Here is a 15,600-nt window from a genome sequence, read left to right on the forward strand (position 1 = left end):
GGGATTCTGTATTATAACACCAAAAATGTGGTGGATTTTAAAATCTTCCTCCGACTACATACAACCACCCTGGGTTAGAGAAGCCACAAAATAAGACCATACATACTAAGTGAAAAAGCATTCATCTGAATCAACAAAATAGCCCTACACCATAAAAATGTCCATAACATCAATCAATTTGCTTTTACTGTTTTGGATAGTGAATAAACTGACAATCAAAAAAGGACCCACACCATTGTTTCCCATTACAATTGCAAAGTCTGTTATAAAGGGCAATGACAAAATTAAATTTTTAAAAGGGATTTTGACCAAAATATGTACTGTGCAAGTCTGTCCTTGGGCAAGTTGCTGAACCCCGAATTGCCCCCTCATAGAACAAAAAAGTGCTACTACTAGATGCAATGTATGAATGTGTGTGTGAATTGGTGAATGGCAAACTGGACTGTAAAGAGCTTTGAGTGGTCATCAAGACTAGAAAAGCGCTATATAAATACAAAACCATTTACCATTTTACTTATTAGCCGACATAAACACTGATAACCATTTATCTGTACCAAGCTTAAAGCAGCTTCATTGTACTGTATATGTAGCTGTGAAGACTCCACTGCATGACTGATGGAAAATTATCCCAGAGACCAATTTACAGTCCATACCATAATACAGCAGTGAATAAAACATCGTTTACCTTTTCCTGGCCCAGAATCTTGGCGATGGTCTTGTTGAGCACAGCAGTGTAAAAAGTCTCCTGTTTGGCTGTCAGAGGAGCATAAACAATTATCTCCTTCTTAGGAGGAACCTCCAGAGTCACGTCTGATTTCAGCCTCCTTAGCAAAAATGGAGTTAGAATCTGAAACAACACAAAACTGACATGAGCATTATTTAATAAACATGACCTTCTCCTACTTATTGTGATGAATTGTTTTGCTGTCTTCTGATTCTGATGTCTTGTTTTAAACTAAATAGTGCTGAATCTCTTTTCTGCACAACAAAATAATCCATGGGTCGGACGGACACACACACACACACACACACACACACACACACACACACACACACACACACACACACACACACACACACACACACACACACACACACACACACACACACACACACACACACACACACACACACACACACACACCTTTAGTTTTAAGACACACCATAGTTACATTGATGCACGATGTCCACAATACTCAAGGGTTGTCAAGCCACTAATATTGAGCTAAAAATACCGCTGGTCCAATTTTAGTTGGAAAACTCTCGACCCTACTCTCCTTATTAGGGCCCGAGCAGCACAGCAATCCCAACTCTCTCGGCTCTGTCATTCACTCACATGGCTTTTCCTACCACACCTATGCTGATGACACCCAACTAATCCTCTCTTTTCCCCAATCTGAAACACAGGTAGCAGCACGAATCTCTGCCTGTCTGACTGACGTCTGTCAGTGGATGTCCGCACACCACCTGAAAATTAACCTTGACAAGACTGAAATACTTTTCCTTCCAGGGAAAGGCTCTCCCACCCACGACCTGACTATTACTTTTGACAACTCCGTGTTAGCCCCCACCCAGACTGCTAGGAACCTGGGTGTGACACTCGACTCTCGCTTACTGCCAACATTACTGCAACAACACGTTCCTGTAGATACATGCTGCACAACATCAGGAGACTATGTCCCCTTCTCACTCAGAAGGCGGTACAGGTTCAAGTCCAGGCTCTGGTCATCTCACGCCTAGACTATTGCAACTCCCTCCTGGCAGGTCTACCTGCTAGTGCCATCCGACTTCTGCAGCTCATCCAGAACGCAGCAGCTCCACTGTTCTTTAACCTACCTAAATTCACTCACATTACTCCGCTCCCTTCACTGGTTACCAGTGGCTGCCCGCATCCATTTCAAAACATTGGTACTTGCGTACCGTGCTGCGTACGGATCGGGTCCAGTCTACATCCAGGACATGGTCAAACCTTACACCCCAGCCCGTTCACTCCGCTCTGCATCTGCCAATCGGCTTGTTGCTCCCTCACTGCGAGCTAAACACTGAACAAAATCACTGTTTGCTGTCCTGGCTCCTAAAAGGTGGAACGAGCTCCCCAATGACATCAGGACAGCAGAAAGTCTACACATCTTCCACTGGATATCAAATTATGTAATGTGCAGGGAAAACAAGTCTCACCAAAGAAATAGCAGCTAATGACAGCGAGTCATCAAATTAAACACACATTGGAAATACATTATACCATTTAGGTCATTTAGAGTACTGACCTGATGCAACATGCTCAGAATGTTCTGCTCACGTTCAGCTTTCACTACACTCTCAGCCTCCCCAAGAGTGTTGATGTCAAACCATGATTCAAAGCTGAATAGAAAATAGAAAAAATAGAAAACATGAGTCATGAGTTAAACTTAAATAACTAGCAACACAAATGAAGCATAAATGTTACTAGTTTTGCATTGGTGTCATGTTTCGGAGAATTTAGAAGATTTATAGAAGATATTAATAGGATATTAAGGAGATTTACAGAAGAAGGATATACCCGAGTGTCTAAGATAGCTATCTAAAATCAAAATTTCAAGTGGGTTTACTGAAGGCCATAGAGTATGATGTATAATTTTAACATTAAATCAAATCAAACGTGGTGTTCTATGGATGTCATTTCATCACAAATTTTTCCTCCAACGTGTCAACTGTCTGTTTAACAGCTAGCTGAGTAAGTCAGCACCTTAGAGCAGAATTCTATAAATCTCACCAAAAGTATAAAGTCACTTGAGTGGTAACCTGACAAGTGTTGTCCGTAAGACCAGTGAACTACAGTATGCCTCTTACAACAAGGGGTCATTGATTCAGCAGGCTATATTCTTAAACCCTCACATCAAATCTATTTTGAAAGTGGTTTCACTCATTTTAGGTTTTGTATTTTATTTTTCAGTGATCACTCCGTGTGGCTGTATATTTTAATGAACTGGCCAACATGTAATTTTTCTATGGGAGGGGTGTAATGGTACATGTATCCGAACCGACATTTCCGGTACGGTTTCGGTTCTTTACACACATGGAACGAACGAATGCAGCGAGATCACGTGCGGTATTTATTTGTGTGCATACGGGTCTCAAATTCTGAGGGACAACTTAAGTGAAGGACCTGATGTGCTGTAGGCTCGTGGTCATAGAGACCGCTGACGAACAGGAGTTTGAAAACCCTCCCTGGTCATTTAACTCTCCTGTGTGGGAAAAGTCGACTATAATGACGGACAAAGACAAGTGGATCATACAAAAGCCACTGCCATTGAGCCACTGCTATCGGAATTGTAGATGGTAACACATCAAACATGCAGACTAATTTGAAACGACATCACTTGAGCGATGTCCCATTAACATTAGTGGGAAAAGGAAAAAAACGAGTTCTGTGCAAACCCAGCTCCCTGAGGCATTTAAGCTGCGACTTTCAAATAATTCAGACTGTGTCATAGCAACTATGTGTTTTTTTTATAGCAGCGGATATGCGACCATTCTCTGTTGTTGAGAACGCAGGGTTTAAACACACACTGAAAGTAATAGAGCCCCGTTACGAAGTTCCCTCTCGTTCGCATATCAGCCAGCAAGTCATACCGGCCTTTTATAAACCTCTGTCCCTAGCGTGAGAGTGTTCTCCACAGTGGAGACATTGGACCTGTGTACAAAAATGTTCTTACTCTCCACAGAAAATAAGTGCATGCGCAAAATCGCTGCCGGATTCATAACACATGCGCACCAGCCGATTTTGTTCTCACCAACATGCATGTTTGTGAATCAGAATCATTCTAAATTGACAGGCGCATGTCTGCTCTCTGAAATTAGCATACTGCCACACCTCTATTTCTCCATATAAGGACATCCGTTTGTCATGAAGAGAGCAGTGTGTTGAACAGTTGAAGTTATAAGAGACGGCCACAAAAGGTGAATCTGACAACAGCAGAAATTGAAGGCGTCGGAGGTGGAAGACACAAACTACATACTTTTCTGTAGCATCTCCTCTGGAGTGACGATGTTTAAAAAAAATTAAACCTGGGCTGTAATAACTGAGGTGCTGAATCCTGCACAGAGCTGAGCACTAGAGCTGTGGACATGTCTCTTAGGTGCATTGCGACACAGACTCCGCTGCATAATTATAACACCACTGCTTCAGTATCAGACGCACTTTAAAGGTCCGGTCGTCCTGTGTCTCTGTCGGAGTCTGTTTCCTCCTCACTCATCTGACCTGCCCTCACTTTACACTTCAACAATAAACACCATCACTGATCACTAGTTATTAGGACACATGCAGTACTGATATTTACTTTGCATTTTCTTGATTCGCTTTAGAGTTTATGAGACACATGTTTAAACCTGCTACACAACACGAGACGCAACGTGACTCGCACAGGCAGGACATCGGGGTTAAAGTGACCAGGATGTTCCGGAGTCATGATCCGACATCAACGATTAATAACTAAATACATGTGATTATAAGTTCGTGTTTGAAGAGGGACAAAGACGAACACACGCACACATTCACACTCCTGCAGACAGAAGAGTTCCTCCCGTAGAAGAAGCGAAGCCCCGGTTATACAGAAACAATAATATGAATTCAGCAGGTATTTATAGAGATGAGGGTGAAATTTCATAGTTTTTTTATACATTTGGTCAATGCATTAGTAAATTAAATTATTGCTGTCTATCTACTATTTCTTTTTAAATAAATGTTTTAATATACTATGCATTTAGTTAAAAGGTTGTGTGTTTACATTTTCTAGGACAGCCAGGCCTTCATCATTTGATGCGCACGCATGGTCTGAAGAAGTTCTAAATTTGTTCGCCGAGTACGAAAAAATTCATCAAACGTCCTTTATTTGTGTAATCTCTTCAAATTTGGACCTGTTGTCACTTGGAATGAAAGATTAATTGACCTGATTGCAGTGGTCAAAGGTAAAGGTGACCCAATATGAGTCTGGAAAACAGAACACTGCTGTCTGCTGATTGCAGCTGCTAATCAGTGTAAATTAATTTAGTATCTACAGAAATCACCTCTTAAGGTCATCAAAGACCTCTGGCAAGAGGAAGTTCAGGAGGGACCAAAGCTCTGCCAGGTTGTTCTGCAGCGGCGTGCCAGTCAGTAGCAGCTTATTGTCTGTGGGCAGCATCTTCAGCTCCCGCACCAGCCTACAGTTGAGGTTTTTGATCCGGTGACCTTCGTCCACTATCAGGTACTTCCAGTGGAAGCGCTGTGTCAGGAAAAAATTATCTTGACGGCAGTCAAATAAGACTTAAACATTATTCCATGAGACCAAAGGCACCCCCTAAAAAGGCATTCTAAAACGTAAGCATTGTTTGAAAACAACCTCCCAAAACCTAAAGATTTTTTCATAAACTTAACTTTCAATAAAATCTTTTTCTCAGCCTCTGAAGTAGTAAATTAGCATAAAAGCAACACAAAACATGGGGGGTGAACGTGACATAGAAAGAGGGGCTTCTGAAGAGAAGGACTACCCACGTCCAGCAGAGACAGAGTGCTCATTTCCTAAAAGATGTTGCATAGATGTGGGTTGGCTATTTAAAGTCTGACATGGATCAGAAAGGTGTATAAATTACACAGCAAAATTATCCTAGTGCCCATGCACTCCCCTTGGTGACACTGAAAGAGGGCTTTACAAGCAACATAACCTATGACAAAAAGTCTTAAAGATGGAAGGAGACAACAGCTGCTGTTACAACCCAATATTTACAAAGACCAAGTTTAAACAGGTGAACACGTTTTAAGCAATGAGATAGCATGGAGCTGGCTATTTCAGAAAAGGTAAGTGCTTTACTATGAGCCCATTTTTAACTTTCACTTTACAATTGTGGCTGTATTCTGATGTTTTATGATATTTCCACTTATGCTATCACAATTACACTCAATATGGTTCAGTGTTAGCATCTGGCCAAGCGTTTTGTGGTCATCAGCAGTCAGGTATAGAAGCCAGGAGCCTGACTTATCTTAACGGTGTGCTAAAAACTATTGTCTGTGCTTGTTTTATTGCATTTCACTGATAGACAGCGAGTCATGGATCTTTTAGAGGAGGTTTAAAGCCTTGAAATTATGCACAGCATATGCTAACTGATCTTTTCTCAGTCTCAATGAAGAAGATGGTGATGATGACTGGGAGACTCCACAGTATTCTCCAACTGCCACCAAGCAGAGAAAGAAAATGATGTTTTGTGTGTCATCTGTATTTATTAATGAATATTTATTCAGGCAGTTTTTATGACAGTTTTCTAGAGTAATAAATGTTTTCTTATTTCTACTTTTCACAATAAGTCTGCTCCACTTAGATATATTTTGGTAATAATGATTGTTTAGGTATGCAAATGGTTTTTGGTTTATGTAATACCAAAAACTAGTTGAACGTTGGAATTTGCAAATGTGTGAGTATAATAGCACCATCTGATGAAATATCAAAATGTAAACAAAGTTACACCTGTAGTGTCTAAGATTATCATTTGGTTACCATGCGTTCATTTGGAGTCTCCAAATATCCCTATTGGAGCTCCACCTGAATCTTGTCATGAAAACAAAAAAAATGCTATCCAAGTATGAGACAGATGTTCACTGAGTGTGGATAAGGCCCAATATTGTCCTTTATCTGCCCAGATAAAGCCACAGAAATTATTTTTAATATATATATATATAAAACTATAATATTTACTATACTATATATAATTTATAATTTTTGTTATAGGCAGGCAAAAAGCTTACATTTTCCAAAAGGCCCAGTGCTCTGTTTCTGTATCACCTAGAATGTTTCTAACACTTTCACAAGAAACCGTTGGGAGATTTCTTTCTTTTGAGGGAGTAGAAGAGGTTGGTGCTATTAAGTGTGATGGGAAAAACAACCTGTGTTGTGTTTTGATAATTGCAATAATAATGTTAATCTGTCCAAAACAATATAAACATTTTACAAGTGGCCCCAACAAACATCCTCATACCAACCATCTGGAATGGGCAGGCATCCTACCTGGAGGAATTTTCTGTCAATCATGGCGATCTCAAAGGAGGTGATGACGACAGAACACATGTTGACGAGCCCCTGAGGCCTGTGGATCTGCTTTAGCAGTTTGGCCCTCTCTGGCTGAGGGCCATGGTAAAGCAGTACAGACACCTGGGACAAACGCATAATCCAGCTCAGACTGTTGAATTACAGGTTATATAAAACAGACTCAGTCGCCACTGATGTGACAGACTTGTAACTGCTTGGTCTAAATTTGTAAATGTCTTTTAAATCAGAAAAATTACTGTAGTTTATTAAACAATAAAATGAACAGAAAAAATTTAACTATTACATAATCTTCTCTGGTAAGTTTGATGATTTTCTGGGACCAAGTAAACCTCGAAAATAACATTTCCTCTTACCTCTGGTGTGAAACGCTTGAATTCATTGATCCAGTTGGGCAGAGTGGAGAGAGGGGCAACTACCAAGAAGGGACCAATCACTTTTTTTTCTATCATCATGGCGATATGAGCAATGCACTGGATGGTCTTTCCCAGTCCCATCTCATCAGCCAGGATCCCATTAATACCGTTCTCCCACAACATCTGGTAGCACAGCGAGAGATCAACAAGGGCCTCTTGTTAGCATTGATTAACACCAGACATTCAGAGGGTTCCAATGTTTTATATGGACCATTAGCAACCGTAAGAATGATCTACTAAATGCACTTAAAGGTGAGACTGTACAAGTACCATTTCCAAGGTCAAGAAAAAAATCTTGAAACTCAACTTAACTTTGACATTTAGACAATATTTTTGTCCAGTTAACTGACTTAACAAAATGGATTGAGAGGGGGAAACATTTTAACACTACCAATCTCATAAGTCACCTTAAAGTCCGTAATTGTGACAACGGTGTATGGCGAGAATACAAGGCGCTTGCAGCCAGCGTTAGCGAGGGGGAAAAAAGTGTCAGTGCAGCAGTGCCACGATGGGATGCAGAATCGGAGCCGCGCTCGGCATGCAGGAGGGAGCCCTGACTGGCCCTGCAGTCTTTTTCTCCGCCTGCCTCTAGAGAACCTCCAGCCACTGTCTGCTCTCGGCTGCCTGCTCCCGGTAAGCGGCTGCGAAGTACTCCGCCAACCGTACTATGCTACCAAGGTCTCCCACACACAGCCAGAGACGGTAATGGTGATTTTCAGCATCTTTATTAAATTCTACCTATGAAATTCTTTTTAAGAAATGTGAAATTATTATTATCGGTATTGGCCATATGAAGCATGAAATTATCGGTATCGGCTGGAAAAAATCCATATCGTGCATTCCTAAAGGAAATCACACCTAGAAACATAGTAGCAATCAAGTTACACAAACCACTGTTGTTCTAGTCCCACTTACCCTCAACCACTCGATACCTTCAATCTGGTACGACCTCATGACTCCTCCAGTGAAGAGCGTTGGCTGCTGGGTGGGGACTAGCTGGTCGTTTACCATTCTGTGAGGATGGAGGATATGCCTGGCCTTGTCTCGCACCACCTCGGATAGACGCTTCTTGATGTCCTGGTTTGAATCGCTTATCTTCTCTATATCCTCAGCTTCTATTTTTTTCTGGGCTGGTGCCTCATCCTTATATCAGATGTACACATGTACAGTTAGACAAGTTCAATGAATACTTTTTGAAATAAATCTATTTTACAGTGTTCAAACCCCTCAATCCCCCCCTTTGGATAATTAAAATACATTGACTACTCATTTGGCCAGAACATTAAAATTAACCCTTACACTTCCGTCCATTTTTGCTCTCTTGGCCTGCAACATGATTTCCTACAAAAGAAAAATCAAGCAGAAGCAATGTCAGTAACTGGTAAATGTAGAAATCAAAGACAAATTCAAATGAGAGCTTACTTCTTTTGTCATGATATCTGATATTTTGTAATCTTCATCCCTTCTCCTCTTCTTCTGTTTATCTAGTTCAACAGGGGATAGTCAAGTAGATCACATCAAATTAATACAAGTATTTATTGAAGAACTGCCTTTATTAAGGCATTCTGTATTTTATTTTAGACTAAATGTCAGGATTCCCTCACCTTTCTCAGGTCCTGCACTGTTTGTGCTCTGCATATAAAGGACAAATAGCTTCAATAAATGACTTTAAACAGCATTCAATGCCAAGCCCAAATGTTTGTTTCAGTAATATGCCCCTCACCTTCTTGGTATTCTTTTCCAGTTTCTCCTTCCTAAGTTTCTCCTGAAATGGTTGACAGAAAAACAGACAGAGTGAAGCAGGTAGTTTCTATGAGAGTTTGGCATGTGGTGTTCACACAGTACCTCATTTTGTTGTTGCTCCATTTTAGTCAGGAGGAATTTAGAGTAGATGTTGCTCTTCTGAAGCAGATGCTGCAGTCTCTTAAACCTTATGTCATGAGAATCCCTCTCCCATGATTTCCTGGCCTGAAAGGTCAAACATTAATGACACAGACCAGTGTTGGACAGTATTGGGGCTGGGTATAATCTCTTTTTTACTCACTAAACAAAAAGTAACACATGATAATGTGGAGAGATGCTGTTGAAAGTTTTTGTAACCCAAAATCATTAAACAGCCTGGCAGCAGTGCAGACACACTCCCTCTTCTAGTTTCTTAGCAAGCTTCATCCTTCTAACCAATCAGAGAAGCTTTGAACTAATATTAGCTTAAGGAAGATGTCATCCGCCTCCGATGCCTGCATTAGCCTAGAAGGTGAATATGACCCTGATGTAAATGAAGGGCTGAGCGGAGCGTAAATCTGGGCCAACTGTAATGTTTGAGACAATGTGACACTATTGCCTTTATTCTTGGTACAGTCTTGTACCCCTGGAAAAAGGCAAAGAAGAAACAACAGTTTTGACACCATTTTCTCATGGTTTCCTGCAGAATGGGAATATCTATGCTACCTCATTAACAACTGTTCAAAGAGATGTTTGCAGAAACTGTCCTGTACACAGTCTCTTTCAAGCAGCTCATTTGTGTTTGTGAATGGGCTAATGTTGGGAGGTGTACAGCCAGCCAAAACGATGCACCAGCAGAAATTACTTAAATTCTGGCAAATGACACCGCGCACAAAGGAAGGCTAAAATAAACCAACCACACGCCTGGGCCACACAGGGTGTAACAATGATCTGCTGTGAATGTTTACACAGGGATCTGCAGCGGAGCTGCTACGTGAACTTTCTGTACAATTACTGTTTCTAGTACGACTACTGTATTTCCTCGAATCAAAGTAGGCCTATGTACTCAAATAAATGCTAGGACTCTAGGGCAGGGGTCTTCAACGTTTTTTCAGGCCAAGGACCCCCAAACTGATGGAGATGGAGCAGGGACCCCCTACCAAATATTCATGTTAATGAATCCAAAAAAATTTAAAATTAAAAAGATATAAAAAATTGTCTAATCAACCAAAAATGTCGCGACCCCCCTGCAGTACCTCCGCGGACCCCGTTGAAGACCTCTGCTCTAGGGTATTAAGCTGTGCATCTTACGGTCATATATCATCAAATATTTCACCATAATGTTCAAATAATGTTGAACTAAATTCACAGATTCAGTCCACAGAAACACTTGAGTGCTTGTACGATGAAAAAGTACAGGGAGTGTTGCAGATATTTGTGATCTCTTTGACAGATAACTTTCACTATCTTTCACCACAGTGTTAATCTCGGTCTACCTTGCTATGAACCCCACGCAGCAAATAGGTGAGACCCCGACTCTCTAAAGGAGCAGCGCGGCTCACACACAGTGTGGCTGCTCTAACAAGATAACATGGGAACTGAATGAAAAACAAGATGTAAAGCATTTTAAATGCTGTCTAATCACACGCAGTCATACTAAAACCAAAAAAGCGATACGAATGACTCAACACCCAGGACTTGATGTGATGCAGCCATTTAAAAAAAAAAAAAAAAGGAACAAACCTTTTCCAACATTTCCTCCTCTTTCTTCTCGCCGTCCTTCATCAGCTGCTTCTCTTCTTCCTCCATTTCCTTGGTAATAACCACTTCAGGCGTCATATTCACAGATTTCACACCAACATCTTTAAGAAAACAACTGAGACAGTCAACATTGTGTCTGGCTCAACAACAAAAATGGTTTCACTTCTTTCCAAACTATTAACTGTCACAAGATATATGGGCCAAATTCACTAAATCGTTCCTTATAAGAAATTTCCTTTTAAACCCCGACATTCAGCGATGCTTTCTTTTCAGGGATTTGTTTTTAAGTAAGAACAGAACTCACACCCACTCAAGATCTCTCTTGCAAATTACTACAAATTTGCTTGAGCAAGAATAATTTGTGTTTTTTTTCCCCCCCAATTGTACAGCTGTATATTAAAGGATTTTAATTAGAAAAATCTGGATTTTTCGGGCATATTTACAAATGGTGATTAATCGTGGTTAATCCACAGCTACCCTGTGATTAATCTGATTAAAAATTGTAACCATTTAACAGCCATAATATATATATATATATATATACACACATATATATACACACATATACACACACATATATATATACACACACACATATATATATATACATATACACATATATATACACACATATATACATATACATACATCGTATAATATTAGATTAAAGAAAATGAAAAAATTATAAACTATATTACAAGTTTTTTCAACTGAGCAGGGGGTTCCAAGAGATGCCGCTGGACCTGAATAGGGGGGAAATCTCTCCACTGCCCACCACATGGTCCATGGAGTGGGTTTGTAGGGCTGCCTGCCATGTTACTAAGATATTTTCAGAAAGTGACAAGATTAATTAAAGGAGACCTATTATGCTCGTAATGGGGGTTCATCATTTTAATTTGGGCCACTACTTGAACAGGTTTACAGGCTCCAAAGTTCAGAAAAAAAACTTGAGTTCCTTTATTCTATTCATTGCTGCAGCAGGGGACTGTCACAGCCGGATTCAGCTTCTGCCCCCCCCTTGCTAGAAAGCACAAGTCTGCTGTTATTGGCCAGCTAATGATGAGTTAGGGTACGTCATGATGAAGGGAAGCTGTGAACAGACGACGCTGAAATTAAACACAAAACTGACGATTATTTTTAATTATAAAAGGTGTATTAAATTTAAAATATGTTAAATAAAAACAGTTCCACAGTTTACACACCTGCTGTACTTTGGTAAATAGGCAAACTGTGTATACTGGGAGTCTTTAGTTTGGTTGTACACTGTGCAGATTTGATCTTCCGACTGCATTTGAAGGCAGTACCAAAAATGAAATTTAACTTCCATTAGAAACACTGCTCTCTCCTCCTCCTCCGTCTCCTCCTCTCGACCCAGCTTTGTGACCAGCGTTGTGACAGAGTTATTAGGAAAAAATAGAAGATTACACGTTTCAGCAGCCTCTGGAAAAGTGTTTACTGTGGAACAGAAGAGCTCCCTCTGCTGCCGACTTCGGGATCATAATTTGAGTCTTTTTGAAACTACTTCTCAGTAGTTGGACTTTTTTATTTCATGTTTGTGCATGAAAGCACTGTTGAGTCAGTTAAAAAAGGCTTAAGTTACTGAATTGTTATGTATGTTGTATTACCTTGTGTCCTTAAGATGCACTTTTTGGTTTTTAATTAAAATGCAGCTAATTGAGTGTAAAATGGAATATTTCCCTCTAGCATCGCCACCTGCTGGTCGTTTTGGTTTATCATTAAACTTATTTTTTTGTGTTGGCATACTGTGATATTCTGTACTATCTCAGGTTCAAACTGCACCATCTACCCACCATCAAAGGGTAGCTCCTCCAGTGCAGACATCTCTGCAGACAGAAGGTTACAAGTGAGCCCCACTGACTGCCCCCAAACCATTCTCCCCCTCATCCTCCACAACATCTTTCTCTGACTCATTCTCCAGGGTCACGATTTCACCTGCGCCAAGGCAGATGTTGTGGAGGACTGCACATGCTGTTATGACCTGAAATGGTGACATTTAAAAAAAAAAAATCAGTATAAAAAAGGTGTGGTGCACCTCCAGCGCTTGCAGGAAGATGACCTGGAAACTGTTTTTCATAATTCAAAAAGCACACACTCAAATGGACTGAGCCCTGGAATGATGCACTTGGCATGAACTGGCCACTTACAGTAAGTGATGCGAAAGACTGGGTGTTGGAGGCATGGGTACCCTCGGTCTGCAAGGATGTAGAGCCCTGGAGGAGGGTAGAGTAAACGCTGGTAGAGTGGACTGTGGCGAAGCACTCTTTAGTCATGTACTAACCCAGGCCACAAACCTGGCGGTGTCAATGAAGCGACCCTGAAGGTCACAACAGGCCTGCAACAGGAAAGCGGGGAGTAGTTTCCCGTTCCTGTAGCACTGACCATCAGGGCCATTTAGTGGCCTCCCTTTTCAGCTGAAAATCAGGCCGCATTTCCTGCTGGTTGAAGAACCTGTCCAGCCCAGACACGCTGAGATTTACCCTGTAGTACTGGGGTCTTTTCTGGTTTAGAAAGAAAAGGGGAGGAAAAACTAAAAAATAAACAGTTATTGAAATGTTGGATGAGGCTAAAAGCGCATCTATTTATTAAACCTTTTTTTAGCTCATAATTGACAACACCATTTCTATTGGATTCAAGTAAAAGTATGTAAGCATTATCAGCAAAATTTACCGAATATATGAAATGTAAAAGTACTTATGTAGCAAAATGACAGTTTTTATATCAATATTACTACTGCGTTCATCGAAATGTTACAATTTACTATATCTGTATGTTTTTAGTTGAGCTAATTTTAACAATATTCTGTTGCGTAGTTTAACCTTCATCAATTCAACATATTCTATAGGATCATCAAAATCAACATATGTATTAAGATGTGGTTTTCAGTAGACATGGTACATAAAATTGTGATCTGAAAAGTAACGAGTAATTTCAGCTGCACAGTAGGTACATATGCATCAAAGATGTAGTAGAAGTATAAAGCTGACCAAATGGAAAATACTAATGTAAAAGTGCAAGTACCTTGAATTTAACGTTAAGTACAGTATTTAAATACATTCCACCATTGGGTATTTTAAAGTTGTACTGTCTCATTTCAGTTTAAGCTACAGTTTACACAGCCAACGATGGATGGAGTCCCCAAATTTAGACAACAATATAGTCATATTTAAAACTGCTGTTTAAGGGTAAGCGTAAGACTGTTGTCGGCAGTAACAACATCCGCTATGTCATTTCGAGGTCACAAAAATGTATATTGATTCGGAGTGTACTATGCAAAGACAATGTCAGACTACTTGATGTCATGTACAGCCACATGTCATACTTTCACCGCTGGCTGTCGGTTTTTTCCTTTTTCTTTGTTGACCCATGAGGTTATTACGACACGGATTAGCGAAAGGAGCGAGAGTTGAAAGGCCAAAAGAAAGTCCTTACTAAAAAAAAACAGACAATGCCAGCCAAAGCTCAAAGGGCATCATATGAGGTGGCATATTTAATTGCACATGCAAAAAAGCCACTAACACTCGGCATGGGGATAAGTTAGCCAGTGAGCTGGAATCAGTGTCACTGTCTAACGGGACTATTGCCCAGTGCATCACCGTCATGGCCAAGGACATAAAGTGTCAGCTGGTTGATAGAGTTAAGAAAGGGAAAATTGCTTTCCAGTTAGATGAATCCACAGATATATCAAACTCTGCCCAGCTGCTTGATTTCGTCAGATACAGTTTTGACAGAAAACTTAATGCTCTTTTGCTCCCCGCTGGAGGGGACGTGCACAGGTGAGGACATTTTTACAAAACTAAAAGAAGAGGGACTATGTTGGGGAAATTGTATTGGTGGGTGTACGGACAGAGCTGGAGCGATGCTGGGGAAAAAGAAAGGACTGAAAGCGAGAGTCTTACAAGGGGCGCCGCACGTAAATTCCACACACTGTATTATTGACAGAGAATCTCTTGCAAGCCAAACACTTGAATCAGAGCTTAAACATATTCTTGACACTGCGATAAAAACGCTCAACTACATAAAAACACGTCCACTCAATATCAGACTGGCTCTCGCGGGGTAATGTGCTGAGCTGCCTGTATGGGCTGACAGACAAACACAGACATCACCTGCGCACTTGTTTATACCTATATGTTCACTCAGCCCTGCTGTTTATACAGGGAGATTCCCTGTATTCTGGTTATATTCTATTTCTTAAATTACTATCAAAAAATATCATCGCTGTAAGGCTGTTGTTCTTTTGTGTTGTATTAATGCCCGTGTTTGCATAGGCCTAATAGTGCGTGTGCATTGTTGTGCGCAACATTATATACCACATCCAGGGCCGGTGGGGGTCGCCAGTCTCTGGCACCGTTATTTTTGGGGCCGCGGGCTGACAAGTTTGGGAAGCCCTGTATTAGACCCTATACCAACTAGACTATTTAAAAAAGTTTTTCCTCTAATTGAAAGTTCCATATCTAATCAGAATAGTATGTCTATTAACTGCCTATGTGGCACAGGCTTTTAAGTTTACAGTAATCAAATCTCTACTTAAAAATGCTACTGACCCAGATGTATTGGCTAATTATAGACCCATATCAAACATTACCGTATTTTTCTAAAGTCCTTGAAAAAGCTGTTGGTAACCA

General features: G+C 40.5%; 1 protein-coding gene across 2 annotated transcripts in view; it reads right to left on the reverse strand.

Annotated features, from left to right (window-relative positions):
- Positions 1-15,600, reverse strand: part of hells (helicase, lymphoid specific) — a 38,181-nt gene that overhangs the window by 19,754 nt on the left and 2,827 nt on the right. For both annotated transcript variants that reach the window (XM_035172618.1, XM_035172617.1), the window contains exons 3-14: positions 10,937-11,055; positions 9,317-9,439; positions 9,195-9,236; positions 9,076-9,103; positions 8,894-8,955; positions 8,771-8,812; positions 8,387-8,614; positions 7,412-7,594; positions 7,017-7,160; positions 5,047-5,243; positions 2,268-2,361; positions 686-847 (exon numbers count right to left, since the gene is read on the reverse strand). In XM_035172618.1, the coding sequence (XP_035028509.1) occupies positions 686-847; positions 2,268-2,361; positions 5,047-5,243; positions 7,017-7,160; positions 7,412-7,594; positions 8,387-8,614; positions 8,771-8,812; positions 8,894-8,955; positions 9,076-9,103; positions 9,195-9,236; positions 9,317-9,439; positions 10,937-11,055 (1,424 nt within the window). The remainder of the gene's footprint in view (positions 1-685; positions 848-2,267; positions 2,362-5,046; positions 5,244-7,016; positions 7,161-7,411; positions 7,595-8,386; positions 8,615-8,770; positions 8,813-8,893; positions 8,956-9,075; positions 9,104-9,194; positions 9,237-9,316; positions 9,440-10,936; positions 11,056-15,600) is intronic.

Source organism: Hippoglossus stenolepis, chromosome 12 (genome assembly GCF_022539355.2).
Source record: "Hippoglossus stenolepis isolate QCI-W04-F060 chromosome 12, HSTE1.2, whole genome shotgun sequence".
NCBI lineage: Eukaryota > Metazoa > Chordata > Actinopteri > Pleuronectiformes > Pleuronectidae > Hippoglossus > Hippoglossus stenolepis.